Genomic DNA, 26613 nt, shown 5'->3' on the forward strand with positions numbered 1-26613 from the left:
CACGTGACAGGAAGAAGCCCGCGGAAGGCGGAAGTCATGTGTCTGCGAGGAGGCCGGCTTAAGGCGCACCCGGCAAGAGGCTCGTGGAGTCCGGGACTCGGAGCCGCCAAGATGAAGGTGAAGATGCTCAGCCGGAACCCGGACAACTATGTCCGCGAAACCAAGCTGGACATACAAAGAGGTGAGACGAGCCGAGACCGAGGAGGGAGCGCCTTCCCGGACTTGTGCGTCTGGGCGGCTTGGAGCAGTAAGGGGGCGGGAGATCAGCGCTCCGGTCTTGTTTTTTTTTTTTTTTTTCCTTTTTTTTTCATTTTTAGCCGAGGCGGCTCGGTCCACCCAGGGCTGTTGGGGAACTGAGTTGCGGACGACGTCTCTTGAAGTCCTTTTAAAGGAGTTTCCTCTCGTGGGACGTAGTTAGGTCTGGGAGGAGTGCTTCAACTCGAGTCGGTCGTTCTCCGTGTTCAGGTTTGGAGCGGTGGAAAAGTGGAGTTTTTAGCCAAACTCATGAGTTAAGGGTTCAAGATCTTTTAAAACTGGGCTGCCGCTTTGGGCACTCGACTGCTTTCATAGCGTCTTCTGGGGGGGGGAGGAAAAACGGTGAGAGGTTTAAAGTGGTCACTTGGCGCACAAACTGCTCTTAAGAGTTTGAGGAGAGAGTGGTTAGAATGAAGTTGGTGAGTTTTATTTATCTTTCTCGATCTGTGCCCTGTTAGCATGCCGACCCTTTCTTTTTCTTTCTTTCTTTCTTTCTTTTTGAAAGCTTCAAAAGTACTAAAATCTTTTGGACATACATATACAGACAGTACAAAGTGGCTTTACACAAACCAAGCATATGAAGTCCGGAGGGAAAAGTGGCATGGGAAGAAATTTAGAGGAGAGAATAGGGCATAGATTTGAGCAAATCACATTTTATGCATGAATGAAATGTTCAAATACATAATGAATCAGTTCTTGATAACGTAAATGACAGGAGACCAATCTTGTGTGAACAGATCGTTTTTTAACTTAAGAGAATAATAGACGTAACTAAAGCATTTGGTTATTCTTTATTAGAGTGAATGACAGTAAGTGGTAGAAGAGGGAGCTGTAAAACTCTTAGTTACTGGAGGATATCAATGTGTGTTTGTGCATGGCTAAAGTATAGTATATGGTCTGTGCATGTCAGCTTTGCTAAAATATGATGTATGATCTGTGTGTGTTTGAGCTTTGCTAAAATGTAATATGATCTGTATGTGTGTGAGCTTTGCTAAAGTGTGGTATATAGTCTGTGTGTGTGAGTGAGCTTTGCTAAGATGTGGTATATAGTCTGTATGTGTGTGTGAGCTTTGCTAAGATGTGGTATATGGTCTCTGCTCCCAAGTTAACAAGGTATTTCTTAAATGCAAATTAGATGTGTCACTTGGATTTGATATTATCTTGACTCTTCAAACCTCACTGGTTCTTACTTCATCACTTTAACCAGTCAGTGTGTTGCTGGTAAGTATGTTATGTTTCCCTTTCAGTATGGGTGCATTTTAGCCTTTCTCTTTGAGCTGTACCTATGGGAAGCTTTTTATTAACCATAATCTTTACACACTTACACCCTGAACATGCCCTCCTGCACTTCAGTGCCCTATTCTGTGTTTCCAGTACATAGTTTTAGATTTGTCAGTGCTTATCACGGTCTCATGATTGTATATATTTTGATTAGCGGGCTTTCCTATTAGCTTGCAAAGAGGGGGAAAGTCATGTTACTAAATACACTGTGTGTAGACAGTGAATCACATAAATAACTGCTTTGTAAATGAATGAATGAATGAATGAATGAATGAGTGGATGTCAGCCTGGGCACAGAATCTTATTCTAGGAGATATAGCTATTTTTGTTATTAGCACCCCCCCTTTAACAATAACTCCCTATTTTTACTTTATAATGGAAATGTTAATAGCAAAATGTGAAAATAGAAGTTTTTGGAGCACTATAAATATAAAACAAATACATTCGTTATTTTTGGAGCTATAATTATTATCTCAAAATGTCCTTAATAAAAATCAATAATGTTATGGTTTCTTAGTGCTATTTCCTTGTAAGTTTTATGCAGTATTTAAATACTGGGATAAGTACTGGTGAGCCTTTATTTTTAAACTATCCATAATTCTGATGTTCCTGGTTCATGTGTAGGAACACCTTATATGTGTGTGGTTTTTATGGGAGTTTTAAGCGGGTGTCCTCAGTGCTTATGATGTATGTTGCATGTCACATGCTACATTAGTGTTAGTTGTCTGTCCTTGGCTGGATGAATGAAGTTGGAGGTGGAGGCAGTGATTGTGATTAGAAGACTTAAAGTGAATATTTTAAAGGGGTGTGTGAGGTTTTGCTAGATTAAGTGAAAGTTAAGTCTTCATAGAAGGGATTATCATAAGGGAAGCGCAAGGTAGTTTTAAATTACAGTGAGTAAAACCTGGTAGAGCTGAACTTCTGGAAGGATTTGAAGTTGGTGAGACGGTGAGGTCAAGTTTTAGAAGGCCAGCAGGGTGTTGGAACTTAATTCTGTACTTTTAAAAGTAGGTGTTTAGAGTATCGTTACAATTTGGGGAAAACAGAATATCAGTGTGTATTTCCTGTCTTAAACTGAACCAGGTTTGGTGGTTCAAGCCTTTAATCTCAGCATTGAGACTGAGTTCAAGGCCAGCCAGGTCTACAGAGTGAGTTCCAAGAGAGCTGGACCTACACAGAGAAACCCTGTCTCAACAAACAAACAAACAGAGGCAGAGGCAGGCAGATTTTTGAGTTCCAGGCCAGCCAGGGCTACATAGTGAGACCCTGTTTATAAACAAACGAGATCCTCTAATTTTTATTTATGTAATAGTTAGTGAACTTAGAACCCCATTTCAGCCAAATGCTAAGTATCCTGAGAAGAGTAGATTTGACAGGGAGGACTTACTTCCACCTTTTGAATATTGTAGTATATTACAGTGTATATTATTGTGGGATAGTATATTATAGTCTGTATTAGTGTAGGGTAGTTATATTACAGTCTGTGTTAGTGTGGTGTGGTATATTACAGTCTATATTAGTGCGGGGCAGAGACTGTGTGGGGTAGTATATTACACCCTGTAGTGTTGTGGGATAGTATATTACAGTCTATTATTGTGGGGTATTATATTACCGTCTGTGTTAGTGTGGGATAGTTTGTAGGGTGAAGGGGAAGACTATAAAAGTGTTTGTTCTTGAAGAAGTAGCTTGACTTTATGGGAGAGTTCTTGGAAGAACCTAACTGTGAATTAAGTATTTTGGAAATTGTTAAACTTTTCTCTAGTTATGGATATTAATTAACTTTTGAAAGAAAATAAAGCATATAATCTGTTCCAACTCCCTTTCCCCTGTTTATCTGATTTTTGAAACAGGGTCTTACTGTAACCCTGGCTAGCCTGGAATTTTCCATATAGACCATATTGGCCTCGAACTCTTAGAGATCCTCCTGCCTCTGCCTCTGCAGCGCTGGGATTAAAGATATGCAGCACCATGTTCAACTTTTCCAAATCCATTTTAATGATAAATAAGGAAATTGCTTTTTAAAAAAGTTGTGCTGTGAGAGATTCTTTTGAAAATACATGTTTGGAACTGTTTAAACTATTTAAAAACTCTTATACTGAATATGTTGTTATAATGACAGATTTTGTCTACATGAAATCACTTGGAAACAGCACAATCTACGTTCTTTTAACTATTAAATATCAGTTAGCTGTAAGAATCAGAATAGATAGAAAATTTCAAAACATACTTCAGAAGTAACTTTCAAAAATCTGGTGGATATGACCAAAAAGTAAATATACCTAAATGAATAGTGCCAGCTCTAGACATCTTCTTTTTGGATCTGCTTTTTTTTTTTTTTCTTTTGAAGCACGTTCCTCATTTTGTCACTATGCCAGTGAGAGGTTCACAGGGACTGCAGTCACATGTATCACCACAGAAGAATGTGCCAGCAAGCACTCGTTCAGCAGCTCATTAACATGGCATTGTATAGAGGTCAGTGCTGTGTGATTGTGTTTGCACCATTGACATGGTACTGTGTGGAAATCAGTGCCATTAAAACCACATGTTGAAACCCAACTGGAGGCCTTGAGTTTTTCTCTCAAGAGGCTTAATTGGAAGCAAAATTTTAATGAATACAAAGCAGCATGTTTAATATATAAATGTACTAAATATACCTGTCCAAAAATCGTGTTACAATGAGACCCACAATCTAAAGGTTTGGCGACTACTGCAGGGAGCCTTAAAATTTTCTTTAGTTATGGGAATGGCATGTGCTTGATTAATCTGGTAACAGTGCTGCTGCCAGATCAAGTAGGGATGGCAGTGCAGTAGTCTGGAAGTAAGGTAATAAGGGCTAGGTGTATGGGAAAGGGAAGAATGACTGTTTCAGAGAGGATGGGTTTTGGGATTGGAGACTGGAAGATGGAATTCAAGAGTGACCAAGGTTTGAGCTTTATTACATGTTGGCTATGATATACTGTTAATCAGAAAGTAAAGATAGCAGGGGGAAGTCAAAGGGAAAAATGTATTTACTGTTACGTGTTGAATTTGATTAGACACGGACTTAAAATGAGACAGTATGTTTGGCAGACTGGTTAAGAACATGGCTTATAGATAGGTAGGTTACTCGGTGTCTTTGTGCCTCAGTTTAACCAACTATAGAGTGGATGATAGTAGTAGAATATAACCTGTAGGGTTATACTATGGAGAGTATTTGATTTAGATGAGGTGTTTGGAATACTGTCTGGAACTCAGTTAACTCTTATTTCAGTACTTTTCAAGTAAGTAAACAAATGTAGAAAGTGATCAATAAATATAGTAGCTGTGTTGAATAGTTAAAAAAAAGTGTTGTGTGTCTGTCTGTCTGTGCAGTGTTCAGTACCATGGAACAGCTAGCACAAGTAGCATAGATTTTAGTTGAACAAAAATTCATAGTACTTGACTTTGTTCCAGATAGTAGGAGTACTAATAAACAGTGTGTTCATTTGTTTGTAAATGGTTACAACCCAGTTGAATATGGTAGGGCATATAGAAGGAAAGCGTTCTCTCTCCTCTCTCTCTCTCTCTCTCTCTCTCTTTCTCTCTCTCTCTCGTGTGTGTGTGTGTGTGTGTGTGTGTATGTGCCATGGTTTTTTTTCATAATTTTGAAAAGGTTTGTTGGATGACAGGTGTACTTTTGTATCTTTCATAGTGCTAGTCAGAAAGCAGTATCCCTAATTAAAGGCTTTTGGAGTAACAGATTGCATGATTAGCTGGGGCTTTTCATAGGAAATAGTAAATGTGAATTATTATATTAAGAGAGATTATTCTTATTCCAGTTCCAAGAAATTATGATCCTACCTTACATCCTTTTGAAGTCCCACGAGAATATGTAAGAGCTTTAAATGCTACTAAATTGGAACGAGTGTTTGCAAAACCATTCCTTGCTTCCCTGGATGGTCACCGTGATGGAGTTAATTGCCTGGCAAAGCACCCAAAGAGCTTGACTACTGTTCTTTCTGGAGCATGTGATGGAGAGGCAAGTCCACTGTAAACCTGCTGACCTAAACTAACACAGTCCATTACAAATCTCTTTTCCTTCTGGCTACCGTCTGTTTGACTTCAGCTTTATTCTTAAGCCTAAACTCTGAAATAACATTTAGTAGTTTGGTTTTTTTTTTTTTTTTTTTTTTTTTTATCTAATCTTAAAATGGGTGTTGCAAGGTTCAGTTTGATATTTTATAAACTTAGCATGTTTATAATTAAGGTTTTTGAATTTTTCACAGAGGTTGTTACTGATGACTGAACACTTGGTAAGGGAAAAAAGACTCTGAAACATTTGCTAATCAACAGAGTATTTGACAGTTTGAATTCTGTGCTGTTGATACATTTATCCATATGCAGTATGTTATTTTAATCCAAAGGATTTTTTTAGTTCCTAATAGAGTGATTCATAGCCTTTCCAATGTGGGTTTCTAAAATATTTTACATTTAGAGTTCACTAAAATTTTTGATGTTTTACGTAGGTTAAAATTTGGAACCTCACTAAACGAAAATGTGTCCGAACGATACAAGCTCATGAAGGTTTTGTACGAGGGATATGCACCCGCTTTTGTGGGACTTCCTTTTTTACTGTGAGTATACTACTGTTGGCTCAGCAAGTCTTTCCAGCAGGCACAGGAAATATCTAATTGCAAATTAAATTATTTTCAAGTTCATTTATTTGTTCCAAGGACCTTTGGAGCTCATTAGTACAAAAGACTTCATTAAACCTTGAAAAGTTCTACTTTTCTTTATGTAATCCAGCCTTCCCCTTTTTACTACTTTTTGCCTTTTTATAAACAATTACTTAACTATTATCCTGAACACCGAGAAGTGGGGTTAATGGGAATTAAGGCACAAATGATTATGTGACTTAACTATGGAAAATTTTTAGTGCTAAGATGAATAATTTGTATTTTGTCAGTAAGGAATCATTGAAAACTATGTGTATGGGGGAAGAATAAATACATAGAATATTTGCTATTTCAACCATTTTGAATATACAATTTAGTGACATTCAGCATGTTCATGTTATTGTGCTACCATCATCATTATCCGCTTTAAGAACTTGTCATGCCATAGCTCCTATACTCTCCCCTCAGCCCTAGTAACAAACGTTCTACTTCCTGTTTCTCTGAATTGACTACTGTTACTCCACATAAGTAGACTCATACAATGTTTGTATATGTAATTGCCATACCTTTACTCACTTAACATGATGAACTCAAGATTATCTGTGGTGTAGCATATCTATGATGTCTTTTCTGAGGTTGCATAAGATCAACAGTGATGAATATATACCATTGTTTTTTACCCATTCATTTACCAATGAACTTTTAGTTTGTTTCCACCTTTTTGCTATTATGAGTAATGCTGCTATGGATATTGGTGTATAAATACTAGTTGGGGTTCATTGATGGTTTTATAACAAGTGAACAACACATTCCCTGCTGTGCTGTGAGATGATTGCTTTGAAAGCAATGAATGATCACCTTGTAAGCAGTCCTCATTGTTAGCATAAAATGATAGGGGACCTACCTGGTGACTAAAACCAGTTATATTTTGGAGTCTTGGTGAGCCGGTTCAATGACTGAGAGGTACATGGGAAGACAGTCATTCCTGCTGTGGAAAAGGACAAGTCAGCAGCTACCGCAGGCTTAGAGGAGGAGTAAAGTTCTAGTGTGAGGAACTAGACTCAGTGCAGGTTATTTGAAGTGATTGTCTTCTATAGATGAAGTTCTGGGACTTAGAAGAAAAGTCAGAACTAACATTGGCATCAATATAGAACTAATGATTGAGATTATAGTATAGCGTCAGTATGAGGAAAATGTAAGCATCTACAGGTGTCAGAGAAGTGGCACTATAGAATGCCTCTGTTTAAATAGGAAAACATAGTAGCCATTGAGCAGATAGAACTGTATGACACAGTGATAGCATATATGGTAGAAGGAATTGGGTGGCAAGCTGGAGCTACTGGCAGCTAAGACTTCTGTTCTTCCACGAGGCTTTCCTCTGGGTATCTGAACTGATAAAGTAATAATATCCCAGCCAGGATACTTACAATATGTTTTTCCTTTTTTGTGGAGCCAGGCACTAAAGGGATCATTGTGTGTGCTAGACAAGGCTCTATCACCAATCTTCATTCTCAACTCTACTGTATGGTTTTTTTGGTGTGGTTTGCTTTTTTTTTTTTTTTTTTTTTTTTTTTTTTTTAAACATTCAAAATGAATAAAGTCTTCTCTGTATTATTTACTTAAGTGTCCATCAACAAATAAATAAAGAAGATTTGGTGTATGGATGTAGTGAATACTACTCAACCATAAGGAAAAGGGGAGAGGTCCTGTCTTCTGCAGGCATATAGATGGATGTTATGCTGGATGCTCTAAGCCTGCCACAGAAAGAACACTACAGACTCTCTTTTGGTTGGTTGGTTGGTTGGTTTTGTTTTTGAGATAGGTTTCTGTCTGTAACTGTTCTGGAACTCACTTTGTAGACCAGGCTGGCCTCAAACTCACAGAGATCCCCCTGCCCCTGCCTCCTGAGTGCTGGGATTAAATGTGTGCCTCACCACCGCCCAGCCAGAAGCTCATTTTTATATAGACTATAAAAGATCAAACATGTTACTCCTAGATTAGTAGTTCCAGTGGCTTTAGAGAGGAAGAGACTGAGATGATGATGTTCTGAAAAGGTAAACTTTTAGATAGGCAGAAAGAGTAAATGCACATAAAACATTAATAGAATTTACATTTTAAGTTAAAGCCAGGAGTATGGTACATTTTGAACATCTCTAATAAAAATCTGAAATCCAGAATACTGGAAAATCTCAGATCTTTTGAACATTCAGCATGATGGCAGAAGTAGAAGACTCATGCTCTGAAACTGCTGCCAATATAAAATATTTAAACTGTTGTGTGACATTATCTTCAGGGAATGGCTATGAGGTTGAGTCTCCTTCCCAAGTGTGTAAGTGCTCCAAAGGCTACTAAGTGTCGTGTAGTGCTACATGCATGGTTCTTTGACATTGTTAACCATGAGCCACATTAGAGTACACATTGTAGTTTGAGTTCTTACTTCATCTGTCTCAAACATGTCTGCCAGGTATCCACGTCTAACTCACCACGGTTTTTGAGCAGAGGTGATCAGTATCATGTTTTCAGAATCTCTGTAACTTTAGCACAGTGAAAAGAAATGATCTTGTGGGATGTTGAGACTGTCTCCACAGGACTATATTCAGTTTGAAAGCTTCTAAAGTAATAGTTTCTAGAGTTGTGTGACATGCAGAGAAGGGCTTTGTCTATCTTAAGATTATAAAAACCTTCTAGCAAGCATTTTCATCTTTTTCTTGGCATTTGACACAATCTGGAATTTATTGTATTGGCTCATACTTGCTTATCTCTCTTTCTCTCTCTCTCTCTGTGAATGTGTGTGTGTTTGTGTGTATGTGTGTATGTTAGTATATGTGTAGAGTCCTCAGTATCAATATCAGATACTAAGATCCTTCCTTAATAACACTGATTAAAGGACTAGTCTTACTAGCAATCTTACTCTCTGGATCCCCCGAGTCTGAATTCTAAGGCTGAAATTCCTAGCGAGCTGCCATGCCCACACAGCATTTACGTGGGTTCTAAGGACTGGTCTTGTTGTTTGCGGGTTAAATGCTTTAACCTCTGAGCTAGCTCCCCAGCCCCTGCCTTTTTGTTTTCTTTTTTTTCTTTTCCTTTTTTTTTTTTTTTGTTTGTTTTTTCAAGACCTTGTCTTAGAATGCAGCCTTGGCTGGCCTGAAACTCTCTATGTAGACCAGGCTGTCCTTAAACTCATATAGATCCACCTGCCTCTGCCTTCTGAGAGTTGGGACTAAAAAGTGTATGCCATTATACTGGCAAAAAAGATTCAGAAGCAAAACTATTTTATGTGTGTGTGTGTGCCTTGAATATATGTAGGTGGACAGCACACATGCAGGTGAGGCCAGAAGGAGGCATCTGATCCTCTGGAGTTAGAGGGAGTTGTGAGCTGTCTGATAGGGGTCCTGGAAATCCACCCCCACCATGCTTGTTTTTTTGAGATAGGATATTGAGCTGTCCTCCAAGTCACTATGTAGCCTATATTGGCTTTGAGCTCACCATCCTCTTGCCTTTATCTCCTGAATACTGGAATTGTAGGTGGGTGCCACAATGCCAGGATCAAAACTTTGTAAATGATTACCCATACATTTCAGTATCCATTTATTATAATACATTTTTCTTCCTGATTTGAAATACCATTCTTCTTTGCCCTAACTTTGATCTAGTCTTAGCCCTTTGCTTTACTCATACTGTTTTGTTTTTGATTTTATGTACTTTATGTATTTGTTACGATAAAGGAGTAGAAAGTAAATGCATCAATAAATGTAAAAAATGAAAGGATGCTATGTGTTACTATTTGAAATGAGATACTTACAATTTGTATTAAACTATTTGTGTCTAGGTTGGTGATGACAAAACTGTGAAGCAATGGAAAATGGATGGACCCGGCTATGGGGAAGAGGAGGAGCCACTGCATACAATATTAGGAAAGGTACAAAATACATTAACTTGTGCTTAGCCCATTCAAATTCTGTCTTTTTTATAATTACAAAAGGAAAAATAATGTACCAACTAAGAGGGCTTAGGTTTAATAGTTGGCCTACTAAAACAATGTTTAAAAGAGACATTTTATATAATTAAAATCCTTTGAAGCTAAAGAATACAAGCATCTCTTTGGTGCTCATTGTAGTAGAGTTTGATTTCCTTTTAGCTAGTGCTGTCACACTAGACCTCACAGGCCATGTGGGGGATGCAGTGGAATAGTACTCAGAAGACCATGGAGATCTGTGTAAGATGAATGTTAAGAGACTAATGGCTTGGTTTCTGTGTGGTTCATACCATCATAGATCTTAGGCAAAGCTCAGAATTTCCTAAGGAAACCATTAGGACTTGAAAACATGGAGTAGTATGTGCTTCTTGTATAATCTTACACTTCTCACAAATTTTTCTCTAAGTTATAGACTAAGTGGTTTATACATGTTTTGTAATGCTGACATTCTTACATTAAGCAAACAGAATTCTGAAGCTTGGTTTAATCTTTAAATGTATGCATTTTAAAAGCTGCTACTTTATTGCACTATTAGGTATTAGTGTATATTTAGGTGCTGCTTCGGGTTTCAGCAAATTCAGAGTACTCTTAAAGGGAGATGGGTAGGATATGTGTATAAGATGAAAAAAATTTCCAGGTGATAACAGATTAGTAATTCAAAAAACAATTGACTTCATTTTTATACACTGTTTTTTAGTATTTTATGATGGGGGGGGTCTCTCTCTCTGTTGCCCTGACTGTCCTGGAACTCCCTCTATAGACCAGGCTGGCCTCAGACTCACAGAGATCTTGCCTCTGCTTCCTGATTGCTGGGATTAAAGGTGTGCACCGCCACCATCACCATCTGGTACTTTTTTGTCCAGGATTTTTTGTTCTTTAGAATTACCCAAAGGGGATATACCATGATTGGTAAGGTGGCTTTTGCAGGGTGAAATTTACCTATTACATTCTGGATGTGCCAATCCTGTAACTGCTCCAAACATAGGAAGCTCGGTTGCTAGCTTGTAATAAAGGGTTGGGGGAGAAGAAGAAAGAAGTTTCTTTATAGTAGATTTAAAAAAAAAAAAAAAAATCCACTTAAGATTTGCTGATAAAAGTGTCAATGAGGTGAACATGTGTAACACCCTCTCTGCTTTCAAAGACAGTGTACACTGGCATTGATCACCACTGGAAAGACCCCGCCTTTGCCACATGTGGACAGCAAGTAGACATTTGGGACGAACAAAGAACCAACCCTATATGCTCAATGAACTGGGGATTTGACAGTATAAGCAGTGTTAAATTTAACCCTATTGAGGTATGTTGTTTTTAAACTATGTTCTACTCATTGTTTAACATGAAATTTTTGCTCTGTTTGTGAAACATTTTAATGGTTTTCTAGCATTTGATAAGTTTTCCAGGTTATATCTGGGTTCTCTGAAATAAATACTTCTCTCCAAATAAATACTTGCCTCTTTTTGGTTTTGGTTTTTGAGACAGGCATTGGTTAGCAGTCTGGTCTTGAGCTTGTGATCCTTTTGCCTAAGTCTCTCGTTAGCTTTCCACGCTCGAGTTCCATCAGATTGTACCATTGAACTTGAGGAAGATGCTCCTTTTCCTTGACTGTCTTGTAGATTGCGGGAATAAGCACTGGACATGCTGTTCATACATGTGTAAATCATGCGATGCCCTTGCCTCACAGTAGTATGCATGACCACTCTTGGACTGCATGGTAATTACAGCCAGAGGTGTTTTTTGTTCTGAAATCTGAGTTTATTTCTAGTTTCTTCCTGCTCTAAGTACAGATGTGTGGAGGTCTGCTGTCGCATGCTACCCATCTGTGTGTGAACTTGGGAAGAGCGGCTAGCCTGGAGGCTACTGTAGCCATTGGATTCCCAACCTTTCCTTGTCTTTTTCTGGATACGTAACAGTAAATGAGCCTCATTGTCCAGTAGACTCAGTCAAGATGCTTCCTCTTCCAGTATAATAGGAACCAACTGTGCTAGTTTCTGTAAGAGAAAACCCTGAAGGGTAAGAGAAGGAGGAAAGGTGAAGTCAGCGTAGCAGAGTGTGACAGTCCTCATGTGATGCTGATGTACTGAGTCACGGTGTGCTGCAGTACCGTGTGAACTTGGGAGACAAGCACACAAGGCCACACTGCCGCCAGCTTGTGCCTGTACACACTCTTCTGCTTGAGGCTACATACGGGTCTAGAGCAGGGGTTGCCAGTGATTCTATCCCAGTGCCTGTTACAGGGTCTTACTAGAACACAAGCTGCTTTTTTTAACCACAGTGAAAAATTTGAATAATTGCTGTGGGAATCACATGCCCATAAAACCTAAAATGCTTTCCTTATAGCTTTTTATGGAAAAGGTTGGCTGATCCCTGTTCTTGATATCTGTCTGAGCTGTGTGTTCCTGGTGCATCCTCTGTCTTCCCCATCTTCAACACAACAGTAAACATACAAAGATAGTAGTTGCTACTTTTTGAAGGGACAGACAAATATTTTGCTTTTCTGTTTTGATGAGCATTTCAGAAAAGCTAATGGCCAATTGTAAAATCGTAATTACTGGTTATGACCTATTGACCATGGTTTTCAAACTTGCCTATTTAATAGCTCTATTTGTCTACTGTTTTTTATTTTTAATCTTATGAATTGACTTAGTGATAAAAGCAAATGATACTCATGTCTCTTACCCTGTATTAAAGCTAATGGAAAGGGCAGGGCAGATTGCTGTGAACAAATAGAGTAGTTATTTCCTTTATTCATTAATAATTAATTTTCTGTTAAAATATTGAAGCCTGAAATTCTGGTAAAGCCAGAAGTTAATACTGAGGATTGCCACATTTTGCAGTGTGAAACTTTATACTCAGTCTAGGTGGAACTTTTTGCTATGTTCAGATCAAAGTCTTTGTTTTAGAAATTGATAACAAAAGTAACATAATGAAAAGCCACTAAAGGTTAGGAGGTTAAGGGACAACTAACAGAGGTCTCAGAAGCAGCAATTGAGACAGGCTTTTGAAAAGAATGAGACCCAAATCATACCATGTTCTTAACAGTAGTTTATGGTATTCCATTAAACTGTGTGCACACAGTAGGAGCTTGCTGACTGTACGGCTATGTAGGAAGTCCCTTTCTTTCTACTCTGCTTTCAGTAGGAAGTAACATTAAGCAGGAGCCAAGGGTTGTGGTGCCTGGAACCATGAATGAGGAAGAACAGTATTGCAGAGAGTGGGGTCAAGAGCTGAGAGATGGCTCAGTGGCTAACAAGCTTGCTGTAGAAGCAAGAACTGAACTTGGATCCCTGGCACCCATGTAAAAGCTGAGCATGGTGTCATGCCTGTAACCTGTGTTAGGGAAGACTGGGATCACAAGGATTCCTAGGTCAGCTCTTCTAGCAAAATAGTGAGCTTCAGGGCCAGCGAAAGAGTATCTCAGAAAGTAAGGGGCTAGAGGGGCTGAAGAGATAACTCAGTGATTAAGAGTGCTTGGTGTTTTTGTCAAAGACCTGGATTTGTTGTCCAGTACCTACGTGGTGTCTCACAGGCATCTGTAATTCCAGCTCCAAGGAATCCAACACTCTCTTCTTCATCCACGGGCACCAGGCATGCATGTGGTTTATCGACATACATGCAGGCAAAACAGTCATTCACATAAAACAAATGGATCTTCAGAGATTTTTATAGGGCTGAGGAGATGAGGGAGGTGGCTCAGTAGGTAAGCACACGTGCTCAGATGCTACCGGCTGAACCCTGAGTTTCTAGAACCCATATAGTGGAAGGAGAGAAGCCACTTCTGTAAAGTTGTTTCCTGATGATCACGTGCATGTACTAAATAAATAATGTGGAGAATGATAGAGGAACATAATTGACTTCTGGCTTCCACTACAGTCAGGTCCACCCACAGACATGCATACACCACACACATAAGTGGAATCAGGCTCTACTGGATGATAGCTTATTTGCACTCAACACCAAGGGTTGTCGTAAGTGCTTTGTGTGTTGAAAATTGACTTAGCAAGGTGAGGCAGTACATGCCTGTAATCCAAGCAGTCAGGAGGCCAAGATGGAGGGTCACAAGATTGATGCCATCCTGAACAGCATAGTGAACTAGACAGCTCTGTTTGGAAGGGGCGGGGGGGAGGGAGGGGAGGAGGGAGAACATACATGGCTCAGGAGATGGCTCAGTGAGTAAAATGCCCACTGAGCAAGCATGAGGACCCAAGCTTGCATCTCCAGCATTCATGTAAAAGCCATGTATGCTAGTGTGTGCCCCAAATCCCTGTGCCATGGAGAACAGAGATAGGCAGATCTCCAGAACCTACCGACTAGGTAGTGGAGCCGAATAATGATCTTCAGATTTAGGGGGTGATTCTGTTACAAAGAATAAGGTAGAGAGCAATAAAGGAGGCCATGCACCAATCTATCTCCCCATGCATCTTTGCTCACATGTGCATAAACAGGCAGACATGTATGTAAACATGAGCAAGATATATACATATACATACATACACGAGATACACACACAGTTGGACAAAAGATGGAGCATGTTTATGCAGCACTCACAAAAGGAAATTTGAGTGTTTAGGAAATATTGTCATCTAGAGCATTTAAATGACTGCATGATTCATCCAGTTGTAATAAAAGGTACATTATCACATTACAGCAATATTGGTATCACTTTTAAAAAATAAGCCTTAGATGTTAAAAGTCATAAAGTTATTTATACTTTTGACTCACTAATACCACTCCTGAAATTTTACGTTAAGGAAAAATTTAAAAGAAGAACTTAAATGTCTGGAAATATTTCCTGAAGTGTTATTTGTAGTAGTCAGAAGCAGTATCTTGTCTTATATTGGAGAGCAGGTAAGTAAAATACGTTCTGCTATAAATAGGACACTCTGTTGTTGCCAGTTTTGAAGTACATGCATTGAGATTTAACCATGAAAATACTTGACGTAGCTGAGATTATGGGTGATTGATTATATCTGATAAAAATGGGATTCAGCTTGAGGGTTTAACATAAATATTAAAGATAAATAATGTGTGCTTTGAATAGACATCATTTGCTTCCAAGCCTGGTTTTTAATTGATGATTGTTACAATTATTTTTAGACATTTCTCTTGGGAAGCTGTGCTTCTGATAGGAACATAGTACTGTATGACATGCGGCAAGCAACTCCTCTGAAAAAGGTACGTTTCTGTCTCATCTTTGTTTATGAGATTGTTATGGCATTCTGTATAGCAAGTCACTGGAAAATGAAACCAGTGCTTCCCAGTTTTGTTTTCCTTCATAGAGCTGTTTCTTAACCCCAAAATGATGGCAGTAACATTCACTCTCCATTGATTTTACACTCTTGTTTCTCTGTTACTTCTGTAATGCCAGTACATTTTAGGCATCTAAATCAGTACTTGCTAAAATGAAACTTTTAAAATGAAAGATATTTCATTACATTGACTAATATGTACTAATTGGGGGGGCTTAATTATCATATGACATATCCATTATTTTATTCAAAGCAGTTTTAGAACTCTTTCATATAACCAACTATTTTAGTTACATGCTGATGCTAGTTTGACTCTCTCTGTCTTGTGAATGAGGTTTTTCAGTAGTCTTTTCATTCACCGTGGTCATTTCAGGACTTGGATATCAAAGCTGACTTTCAAGAGAGAGAAATATTGTTTGTACATGGAATGGATTCCAAAGCGTTTTTAGTATTGTCAGGGCACAAGAAGGGCTAGGTGTCATTCATGTAACCGGAGTCTGTTGGCACAGTTCACATATAAAATTCTTTTGTCCGCTAGATGGTGGTGGTCCTGGTCTGCAGTCCTAGCACTTGCTAGGCGAAGGCAGGAGGATCAGGAGTTCAAGGTCATCCCTGGAACAAACTGAGTTTCAGGCTTTATAAGACTGTCAAAAGGATAAAAACAAAACATTTTCATAATGAGTTGATAGATTCAGAGATTTCAGAGATATTAAAGGTAGGAAGAATGAAATTAGTGTATTCATTGAAAGTACAAATTTAGTTACTCATTCATGTGACATATGAACTTTGCTATCTGTATTTCTTTTGTAAACTAATGATATTAACTAGTACCTTGCAGCCTTGCAAAATAAGATATTATACTTTTTAGCATTTAGCATAATGCTGACATGAAGTTCTAAATAGTACTCTTTGGCAAATGCATACATCTACATGCATAGTTCATTTTTAGTGGACTTACATTAGCTGTAAAGGAGAAAATAATTGTAGCCTGTCATTTGATGCACTCAAAATCTGAGTCCAGTTTGCATTGCGGTAAAGCAGTACTTACTTGGGTTTTGTCATATGTAGATAGTAGTAGACACTGCTACTTTATCTTGTTTGTTATCTTAAAAATTGCTATTTATGTACTTATTTTCAAGACAGGGTCTTACTATGTAGCTTTGGCTGTCCTGGAACTCACTATGTAGAGCAGGCTGGCTTTGAACTCACAGAGATCTGCCTGCCTCTGCCTCTTAGGCTACATTTCTTTATCTTTTTTATTTATAGTAGTTCTCCCCCCCCCCCCCAGGGGCAGTTAGTTAGCGGGAAAGTACCTGAGAGCTAAGCTTTGTTCAGTAAATACATGGGTTTCTTTACTTTCTTCCTCCCCAAGTACCAATATCATTTTGTTGAGAAACGCTACAAGTTACTAGTCCTCACAGGTCCTTTCAAATCTTGCTTCCCTTTTGAAACATTTCTTCTGAATTTTAACCCTAAGCTCACTGTTAAATTTTGTGCCTAGCTTGTTACACTACCATTTGTTGCTTTTATTTGCATCTTAATTTTTGTTTAAATGTATGTCTTAATTTCCTAATTAAACTATTAAGTCATTTGAAGTTCAGGGGCTAGGTATGAAACATAATTTTTGATTTTTTTCCCATTTGTTTGTTTGTTTGTACTTAACTACTCTCCTCTGAGGAAACAATCATTGATTTCTTTTCCTACTGCCCTGAATTGTGTACTGTGTGTATAAAGTATATGCTTGAATCAGAAAGAAATAGAAGCCAGGCCTTGGTGGCCCACGCCTTTAATCCCAGCACTCAGGAGGCAGAGGCAGGCTGATCTCTGTGAGTTCGAGACCAGCCTGGTCTACAAGAGCTAGTTCCAGGACAGCCTCTAAAGCCACAGAGAAACCCTGTCTCGAAAAACCAAAGGAAAGAAGTAAAAAATGTACTCATTTTGTACATGTTAATTCTGTGGTAATGGGATAATGCATGCTTCCTTTCTCAGGTTATATTGGATATGAGAACAAATACAATCTGTTGGAACCCTATGGAAGCTTTCAATTTTACTGCAGCCAATGAAGACTATAAGTAAGTGTCTCTCTTTATAGAAGAAACTTACTGCTATCACAAATGGCTCCCTTTCCACGCCTTGCCTTGTTAATACTGTATGTTTCACCTGTTAAGTCTTGCATAAGGGAGTTGGAAAGCTGTCATTTGTTGTACTGAAAATAATTTCTCAAATTGGAAAAGAGGTCTTTAGAAAAAATATTTTCTCTAGTTTTAGAATAGCTTAAATAAAAAAGAGTAAACTAACATCTCTGGGTAAATCCTGCTTATACATTAGTTCATGAGTATGTCCATGCTGTTTGTTTATATACTGGCATGGCTGCCTTTATGCTATATAATGCCTGTGTTGATAGTTACAGTAAATACCTGATGGCTCACTTGACCACACAGAAGAAATTGGTTGACCTCTGATGTAGGCCATTTAAATAATGACTGGACCAGCAGGTGGGGCTCCTGTCTCTGTTCTTACCACTCCAGAGGTTGAGGCAGAAGGATTGAATATGAGGCTATCCAGGGTTACATGGTATATTTAAAGCCAGCTTGGGTTATATAGGAAGACATTGTTTCAGAACAAACAAACATGAGCAAGTAATGCATGACCCATACATACATGTTTTGTTGGAAGCAATGTCTGTTTTACAGGTGTTTGTGACTTCTCCAGTAGTTGATGCTCATGTGGTCAAACTGAGTGAGAATTTAAATTTTTAGCTTAATATTTGCTTATATTTTTTGTGCTGTAAAACTGACGTAGCAGACTTACTTTGAACTGTGAGATTTTATGATTCCTATGTAATCTTTTATTCTTGTTGAAACATTGTACATTGACTGCCTTATTTCATCTTTTTAGTTTTGTTCTCAGGTAGGTTAATCATGTGGAAATTATGTATTAGTCTTACTATATCTTTAATGCATTTTATTGTTCTCTCTCTCTCTTTTTTTTTTTTAGGTTTGTGGTTTTTTGGTTTTGTGTGTTTCTCTTTGTATCCCTGGCTATCCTTGAACTCACTGTAGATCAGGCTGGCCTTTGAACTCAGAGATCCCCTGCCTCTGCCTCCCTAGTGCTGGGATTAAAGGTGTGTGCTACCACTGCCTGGCTTTAAGTACATTCTTAATATATACTTTTGAGAAGGTACAAGCCTCTTGGTGGATTCGAACTTTGATTTTCTGTATTTAAAAAATGTCCACTAGGGGCTGGGGAGATGGCTCAGCAGTTTAGAGTACTTGTTACTCTTGCAAAGGACCTATGTTTTGTTGCCAGCATCGCAGTAAGTCTGGTTCCAGGTGTCTGCTGCCCTCTTCTGTCTTCTAAGGCATCTGCACAGACGTAGTGCACATACAGACCAGGAAGCACACACACATACACACAAGTAAAAAGTATGGCTTTCACTGTGTCCAGTGTATAGATAGGAGAGTGTAAGTGGTGGTGTTAGCTTGCACAGTGCCATAAGTTCTCTCTTATCATTCTTGCACTGAGAAGTGCAGCTGATAATTAGCAGTGCCAACCACATTGAAGCCTTTACTTACTGTAATAGATGCTTTGAAAGGAAGTGGTACTGTTGCAATTAAACACCATAAAAGACAAGAGTAATTTTGCAGCATAGTGACCTCTCTACTAATATTTCTAAAATACATGTCAGCTAAGCTGTTTTGCTCTTCTTTCAGAGCCTTTTTAGAATTTCCCATTTCTTGCCTTGGCAACGATTATATACAGTTCCTAAAATAAGGCATATCTCTTATAAGCAATGACTGCTAGTTTTCCATAATTGTTATTTTTAAATTCTTCTTGGTGGGTATGATGGTGTATGCCTGTAATTCTAGCATTGGGGAAGCCAAAGCAAGAAGAATGAGGAGTTGAGGGTTATCTGCTATGGGGAGAATTTGGCTACATGACTCAAGGGCTACACAAGAGCCTATCACAGACCAAAAGGGCCTGCTGTGGTATTTCTGTTCTCTGCCTTCTTTGTTTTTCTTTAAATACTACAGTCATTTTTAATTAAAATTCAAATTCGGATCTAAGGCATCCGACTGTTATGCAGAAAGTGGGCAGGCCGTTTAACCTAACTCAGTGCTGTGATTTCTGCTGTCTGTGAGGACAAGCGTGTGGAGTAGGGGCTGCCTGAAGAATTGCTGTAACTCAGAGCGCTAGGCTTTCCTGTCCATGAGGATCAGGTTGCTTGGAATTTGAACAAATGAGCATTTTTCTTCTTCACAGAATGTTGAAACAATTTGATAAAAAGCAATTTGCTAAAAGAATGTTGAGACTCAGTAGGCCCACGGTGTCCTAGCACTTGCTACCTAGCTCAGGCTGGCCTCCCTTCAGTATGTGAGCCTCCTGCTTCAGCCTCTTGATGGTTGAGGTTATAGGCATGAAGGTGTAACTATCCTACCAGAGTGGTTTGTCTTTTGATAAGAATATTATGAATTTTTTTAAGTGTTTGCCTGCATGTATTGCTTCGTATCATTATCTTAGTCCAGACAACCAACAAATTGCCATAGATTGAGTGGTTTATAAACAAAGAGTTATTTATCTTAGTTTGGGAATTGCCAGCATAATCAGGATCACTGAGGGCCCTCGTCCAGAGTGCGCGTGTTGGGGTCAGAGGACAGCTAGTGGGAGTTGGTTCTCTCCCCATGTGGGTTCTGGGGATTGTCCTCAGGTCTACTAGTCTTGGTGGTGTATACCTTTACCCACTGAGCCATCTCAATGGTTTGGGTTTTTTCGTTTGTTTGTTTGTTTGGTTTGGTTTTTGGTTTTGTGTGATGCTGCAAAGTAGTAAGAATTGTTGGTGTCTTTCTATGTGACTTACATTCTTTAACTGTATTCAGAACCAGAGCGCCTATTAAGTGTGTCATTATTTACCTAATGCTCTTGTTTTTACTAATGTTCTTCAATAGAAATTTGAGTGAAATATTTAACAATGTTTTACAGCTTGTATACTTTCGATATGCGTGCACTGGATACTCCTGTTATGGTTCACATGGATCACGTATCTGCGGTACTTGATGTGGACTACTCTCCCACTGGAAAAGAATTTGTGTCTGCTAGTTTTGATAAATCTATTAGAATCTTTCCTGTGGACAAAAGCCGAAGCAGGTATGTGACTGCCAGCAAGCTGCTTATTTCGTTGTTTTGAGACAGGGTTTCTCTGTGGCTTTGGTGCCTGTCCTGGAACTTCCTCTGTAGACCAGGCTGTCCTTGAACTCACAGGGATTCACCTGTCTCTGCCTTCGAGTGCTGGGTGTGTCACCACCGCCTGGCAGCTCTGCTCTTTTCTGTGTGTCTCTTTCAGATGCTAAACCACTTATTCTTGCATGATATTTATTTAGGCCTGGTGATCATTTTTTTTTTAGAAGGCAGTTGGTTGTGTATGTATGATAGAGCTTATACCCAGGTATTGTGACATGGTGTGTAGACTTTTACTGTATTATGTCAGGGCAAATCCGGTGGTTTGTTTTGTTGAGTAGGTGATTATTTCCATATAATTAATAAACACCTAAAAAAATAGTATGTTGATTAAGAACTCAGACTTTTTTTCTGAAAGAAGTTTTAAAAGCAATAAATAATACTCCCTGATATTTTTTTTTTTATGCATTCAAGTCCAGCTTACTTAACTAAGTAAAGATGAAGGAAAACGTGGTTTAGATTGTTGAGCTCATTTCCCTTTTTAGGTTAATTAGTGCATGCCTATGCATTGCTCCACACATGTAGTTATGAAAACCAAGAATGAAAAGTTTTGAGACATTTTATTAATGAGCAGAACAAGAGCAGGCTTGTGCCTCTAAAATGGTGACCAAGCTCAGGGGTACAACATTTTAAAAAACAAAATTCCGATGACGTCAGTGCTCAGGGAGTGCCAGTGGGATGGGAGCTATGTCACCTGGTGACACCTGCTCTCTTGCAAAGCTCAGCAGTATATTCCAGGTGGTACAGTACATGACAATTATTTCTGATTTATTTTAGTTTTATGTTTAAGTTTGCACAAAAACCACATACTTTGTATACTATGTCTAGGGTCATGGACAGTCCCCAAAGTGTTGCCAAGGCAGATGTGGCTGTTGAGGGGATGGAAGCCTGAGTGAGATGTAGAGTCTAGGCAGACATAAATTGCAGTGGGGACAAGATGGCCTTAATTTGGTCATTTCACCTGTATCCACTGTTGAACTGGGAGGAAGAGATGTGAGTGCTGAGCCATCCCGTGTGTGTAGCTCAGTCTGTGAGCACACTAGTATGATTCCTGTTTTTAAGATTTCAGTTGTTTCCTACAGCTTACCTTTATTACTTATTATATGCAGTTCAGTGTTGCATTTATACATCCATGTATTTTTATGTTGAGGTAATATATAGGAAACTGGCAACTTCAGGGAAATTTTGTACTTAATTGTTTGCTTTACTGACTGGCTTTGTGCTGCTGAGTATTGAACCTAGACCCTCATGCAAGCGCTGAACCAGTGAGTTCTTGCCTGGACCATTCCCTCCCCCTGAGAGCCTGACTGTGTGCTGTGGTTTACAGAGCACTCACACACATACTCTCACTGTTGTTCGTCATACTGAGACATGTTCCTGTAAGTACATGTAAACCACAGGACATTGAAACAAACATCTCATAAGATTCATGACAGCAAGGCTTGGCGGTGGTGCTCAGGAGGCAGAAGCAGAGGGTTGTTAAGTTCCAGGCTCGTCTGGTTTGCTTTCTGTTGCTGTGGTGAAACACCATGACCAAAAGCTACTTGGGGAGGAAAGAGTTTGTTTGATTTATACATCCTAGTCAGTCAGTCATGAAGGGGAGTCAGGACAGGAAGTAGAGGCAGGAACCTGGAGGCAGGCTCTAAAGCAGAAGTCATGGGGCAGTGCTTAACTTCCAATGGTTGATCAGCCAGCTTTTTTTTTTTTTTTTTAAAGAACCACCTGTCCAGGGATGGTACCACCCACAATGGGATGGGTCCTCACGGCAGTCATTAGTCAAGAAAATGCCCCACAGATCTGCCTGAGACACATTCTCAGTTGAGGTTCCCTCGTCCCAGCTGACAAAAACACACTAACCACACAGGCTAACCTGGGCTATCCTCCAAAACCGTAGGGAAACAAACAAAACTATTGAAAGATTATGATAGTGTCACTCAAGCTTCAAGCTATATGACTTATATGCACATTAAAATATAAAGAAAATTATATACATATGTGTGTGTGTGTGAGTGTGTGTATGCTTACGTGTGTGTGCCTTTTCTAGGTTGAGTGGCCTAGGCTTACTTGAGAAAACTATAGTTTTGTGGAAAGACGGTGAAAGGAAGTAGGGAGTCATGTGGGTGGTGAGAAAGAGAAGGAGAATCTTAGTATAGGAAGGAAGGCTTAACTGCAATCCCAGGCGTAGACTCGTGCCACCTTGTGAAAAGTGTGTGTGGCAGATGGCTTTAAGAAAGTGGAGCTACTAGGCGATCTACACGCAAAGAGCAGGGCATTGAGGAGAAAGTCATCCAAGCTTCACTCGTCAAACATAAACTTCTTGCAGTTTTAAATGCAAGTACATTTAAATGGTTAGTACAGACCTTCAAAGCAATGAACAAGGCTAGTGTGTGAGTACACTTTAGACATACAGTCTATAAATATGAGTTATATCTGATTTGGTCGTCTGTGGTTTTTATTTTACTGTGAATAATTTGTCTGACCTGTTTCCTTTCTATCAAGGTGTCTGCTTTTTGACTCATTTTTTCCATACTTGGAATTAAGACATCTCATCTTAATTTCTTTGACCTTTCACTTGCTTTGAAATGCCCTTCTTAACACTTCCCCAATATAGTATCTTCTGTGAATTCACTTAGCATGTTTCACAGCATTCCAAATAGGTATAACTTGACATCGCTGTTTATTAGGTGATACTTACCTCAACTTATCAACTTTTGCAGCCCTCCTCTGTTTTTCACACATGTAAATAAACTCTCACTTCAATTAGGCATTTAAAACAGTGTCCCCAAGCAAAAATCAGAGCTGGGTTCAGAGTGCTAGGGGGTGTTCTTTGGAGGCTCTTGGGTTCATTTTATTTTTCAGTAAATGTTAAATTGAGTAGAGAGTGGCTCTCGACCTGAATCACTGGTAGGCAGTGACCCTGAAGATGTTAACTTAATTCCTTTTCTACAGGGAAGTCTATCATACAAAACGAATGCAGCATGTTATTTGTGTGAAATGGACCTCTGACAGCAAGTATATAATGTGTGGGTCTGATGAAATGAACATCCGTCTGTGGAAAGCCAATGCATCAGAGAAACTGGGTGTGGTAAGGCCAGTTTACTTTCATTGTGATGGAAAGTTAGCAACTAATCCAAGCAAGATTCATGGATTCTGTTTTCCTGCAAGGCTGGGGAGTTGGCTCATGTGGAGGCCCGGGTTTTATCCCTAGAACACATTTCTTTCTTTAAACAACAACAACAACAAAACAGACATAGCAACAGACCAGTACACTCCTACAGGAGGCAGGAGGATCCTTGGGGCCACCATCTAGACTGGCTAGCCAGCTAGTGAATTGGCAAGTTCCAGGTTCAGAGACAGACTTTGTCTGGAGAAACACGGTGGAGAGCAGTGGGGAGGCACCACTGGACTTGCGCCTTCCCGGGCACCTGCTGTCGGTGCGCACACAGATGCCCGTTCACAAGGTTTTAGTTGTAGTTTGTGGTTTTCTGGTTTTAGTTTTTTTGGGTGGTTTGTTTGTTTGTTTCTTTAGGTGGTTTGTGGGGGAGGTTCAAGACAGTTTTTGTGTGGGTAGCCTTGGCTATCCTGGAACTAGATCAGTAGCCCAGGCTGGCCTTGAACTCACAGGGATCTACCTGCCCTTGCCTCCTGAGTGCTGGGATTAAAGTGGTGCACCACTGTCCGGGTGTCAGCAGGTTTTATCAATTCAGATTGATCCTCTTGTGTTTTCCTGCTTCTTTGTTTTCATTGGTGGGAGATCTGTGCTGTGGGGACTAGCAATTCAGGGTTTGGGAGACCCCTCTTCTGTTACAGCGGTAGTGAGTGGCACATCAAAGGCTGACGGTCCCTGAGACCTGATATCAGAGACCTGTAAACCCATCACATATCAAGACCTGAAAACCTTAATTCAGAGTTGATGCCATGAAAATGCAGCTACATCTGGGCTGTCAGATAACAGTTGATTTGTGGGTTTTGTTATTGTTGATATTTCTAAATGGCCACTTTCTGTGTGGACCGTGCATCATGTTTATGTGAGAAGCAAGAACTAAAAGGAATGTTAGGTTTGAAGTGTTTTTTGCTTAGCCCCAGTAGTAGAATCCAGGCACAGTAAGAAGTAATGAAAGGTAATTCTATTTTAAGTTCAGTTATCATTAGGTGTTGCACTATGTCTTCATTCATTATTAAACGGTCTAGTGTGTTTGTTTTTGTTCTTAGCATTGTTAAACAAAACCTACTTGGGGATCACTTTTTTTGTTTTCACGTAGTTAGATTTTTTACCAGAACCTCAATTGATTAATTGCTATGGATGCCTTTTCGGTGCTCTGTGCCTAGTAGGCTCCCCCTGTGGGTTCACAGCCCTGCCCATGCAGTGCACTTGTGTTTACTCTCTGGCATCTATTACACAGTTGGTGTGCTGCCTCCAGAACAGTTGGTGTCTGCAGAGTGCTACTAACAACTTTGCAGAGGCGTGCAAGCTCACTGGTGGTTTTGTCTGTATGTTGTCAAAGTTGAATTTTTGTGGAGAAGGAGAAGAGGATGCTTCCTAGGTTTTTATAGTCAAGAAAACTACAGAGTTCGAGATACCAAATGCTCCTTGTTTTTAGCTTACATCACGGGAAAAAGCAGCAAACGATTATAACCAGAAGTTAAAGGAAAAGTTTCAGTATCACCCACAAGTCAAGCGGATCGCTCGCCATCGGCATCTTCCGAAATCTATCTACAGCCAGATTCAGGAGCAGCGCGTTATGAGGGAGGCTCGCCGCCGAAAGTACGTGTTAGAGCATCTGACTGTTCCCTCTGTCCTTTTAACTGTCTTCCCTCTCCTCTCTGTAGCCCAGGCTGCCCTTGAACTTACTGAGGTCCGCCTGCTTTCACTAGTGAAAGAAAATGCTTTATGATTTAAACTTTTCCCCCTTTGGCTGAGATGATTTCTTACATACTTGCTCATATTTTATGTATTTTGTTTCTTTCTAGGGAAATGAATCGTCGTAAACATAGCAAGCCTGGATCTGTGCCAATTGTGTCAGAGAGGAAGAAGCACGTAGTGGCAGTTGTGAAATAATGTTTTGTCTTCCTACTAAGCTTGATATATAATTATTTGCTACTTCTGATTGGAACTCTGTAAATAAGCGTCCCGGCTGCGGTTTAACAGTAAACATTGCACTTGTGTGTTTTTCTGTCCTTTTCATGGCTGCCTTATTTTCTTTGCTCTTCTTACTAGCATTTTGACTGATCTAAAAGCTGGTTGCACAGCAGCAAAACCAGCTGTCGATTGACTCATTTTTGATACAGCAAATGAAACTCCGTGGTGTTTGCCTGGTGTCTTGTCAGAGCATTTGGTGCCCTTCCTTGAAGGGAAGTGCCACCTGCTGAGTCACTGGCACTACCTCCTGCTTGCTGCAACCTGGTTTCCATAGTGATAGTTCCGTGTCCCACACTTTACAGAGCCTGACTAGTCAGACATGAGCAATTTCCTGTAATTGGAGCCTGGACTAATGTAGACTTAGCATGATTCTAACCATTCTGAAATGTCATTTGGGGTTTAGTTTTTTGTAAGAAGATGCATGGATAGTTTTTCATTAGTGAGGTCGTCAGGATAGAACCTGAAGGAAAACAGGTTGGTGGTAATGAGAACCTGCTTAGACAGAAGAAGAGAAGGAAATAAGGCATGGAGGAGCCCTAGGAAGAAGAGTGTATCAGATGCCTTGTTATTAAGCCTTGCCACATGGTCATTGTGACCTTCTCTGTGATGGAAACAGAAAGCAGGTTGTTCTTCAGCTTGATTGTAATGCCCCTTGTCTTACCATGTCACCAGCAGCAAAGACCAAGGTGGTCACATGTCTAGAGAGCAGCCCTGGTCAGTAGTGAATTTAAAGTTGATAGCAGCTCAGTGAGCACTGTTGATTCATTCACAGGAGACCTTAGAGCCACATACAAAATACTGATGGCAGGGACTTCGAAGCGTCATGAATTGGTGTTTGCCAGTATT

General features: G+C 39.6%; 1 protein-coding gene across 1 annotated transcript; it reads left to right on the plus strand.

Moving 5' to 3' along the window:
- Positions 1 to 8: 8 nt before the first annotated feature.
- On the plus strand, positions 9 to 25780 carry Dcaf13 (DDB1 and CUL4 associated factor 13). Its single transcript, XM_051202509.1, has 11 exons — positions 9 to 181; positions 5334 to 5533; positions 6021 to 6128; positions 10000 to 10089; positions 11288 to 11443; positions 15241 to 15318; positions 17382 to 17464; positions 20373 to 20537; positions 23577 to 23712; positions 25229 to 25392; positions 25599 to 25780. Exons 1-11 carry the CDS (start codon positions 37 to 39, stop codon positions 25684 to 25686), a joined length of 1413 nt encoding a protein of 470 aa, XP_051058466.1. The 5' UTR covers positions 9 to 36; the 3' UTR covers positions 25687 to 25780.
- The last annotated feature ends 833 nt before the right edge of the window (positions 25781 to 26613 follow it).

This window comes from Phodopus roborovskii, unplaced genomic scaffold (assembly GCF_943737965.1).
Source record: "Phodopus roborovskii unplaced genomic scaffold, PHOROB, whole genome shotgun sequence".
NCBI lineage: Eukaryota > Metazoa > Chordata > Mammalia > Rodentia > Cricetidae > Phodopus > Phodopus roborovskii.

What these genes read in the sequence shown, in the direction of transcription:
- Dcaf13 (XM_051202509.1), top strand. Translation starts at nt 37, where the DNA reads ATGTGTCTGCGAGGAGGCCGGCTTAAGGCGCACCCGGCAAGAGGCTCG. An exon ending in CTGGAGCATGTGATGGAGAG is followed by an intron (nt 5,534 to 6,020) that starts GCAAGTCCACTG and finishes TGTTTTACGTAG; the next exon opens with GTTAAAATTTGGAACCTCAC. An exon ending in TGCATACAATATTAGGAAAG is followed by an intron (nt 10,090 to 11,287) that starts GTACAAAATACA and finishes CTGCTTTCAAAG; the next exon opens with ACAGTGTACACTGGCATTGA.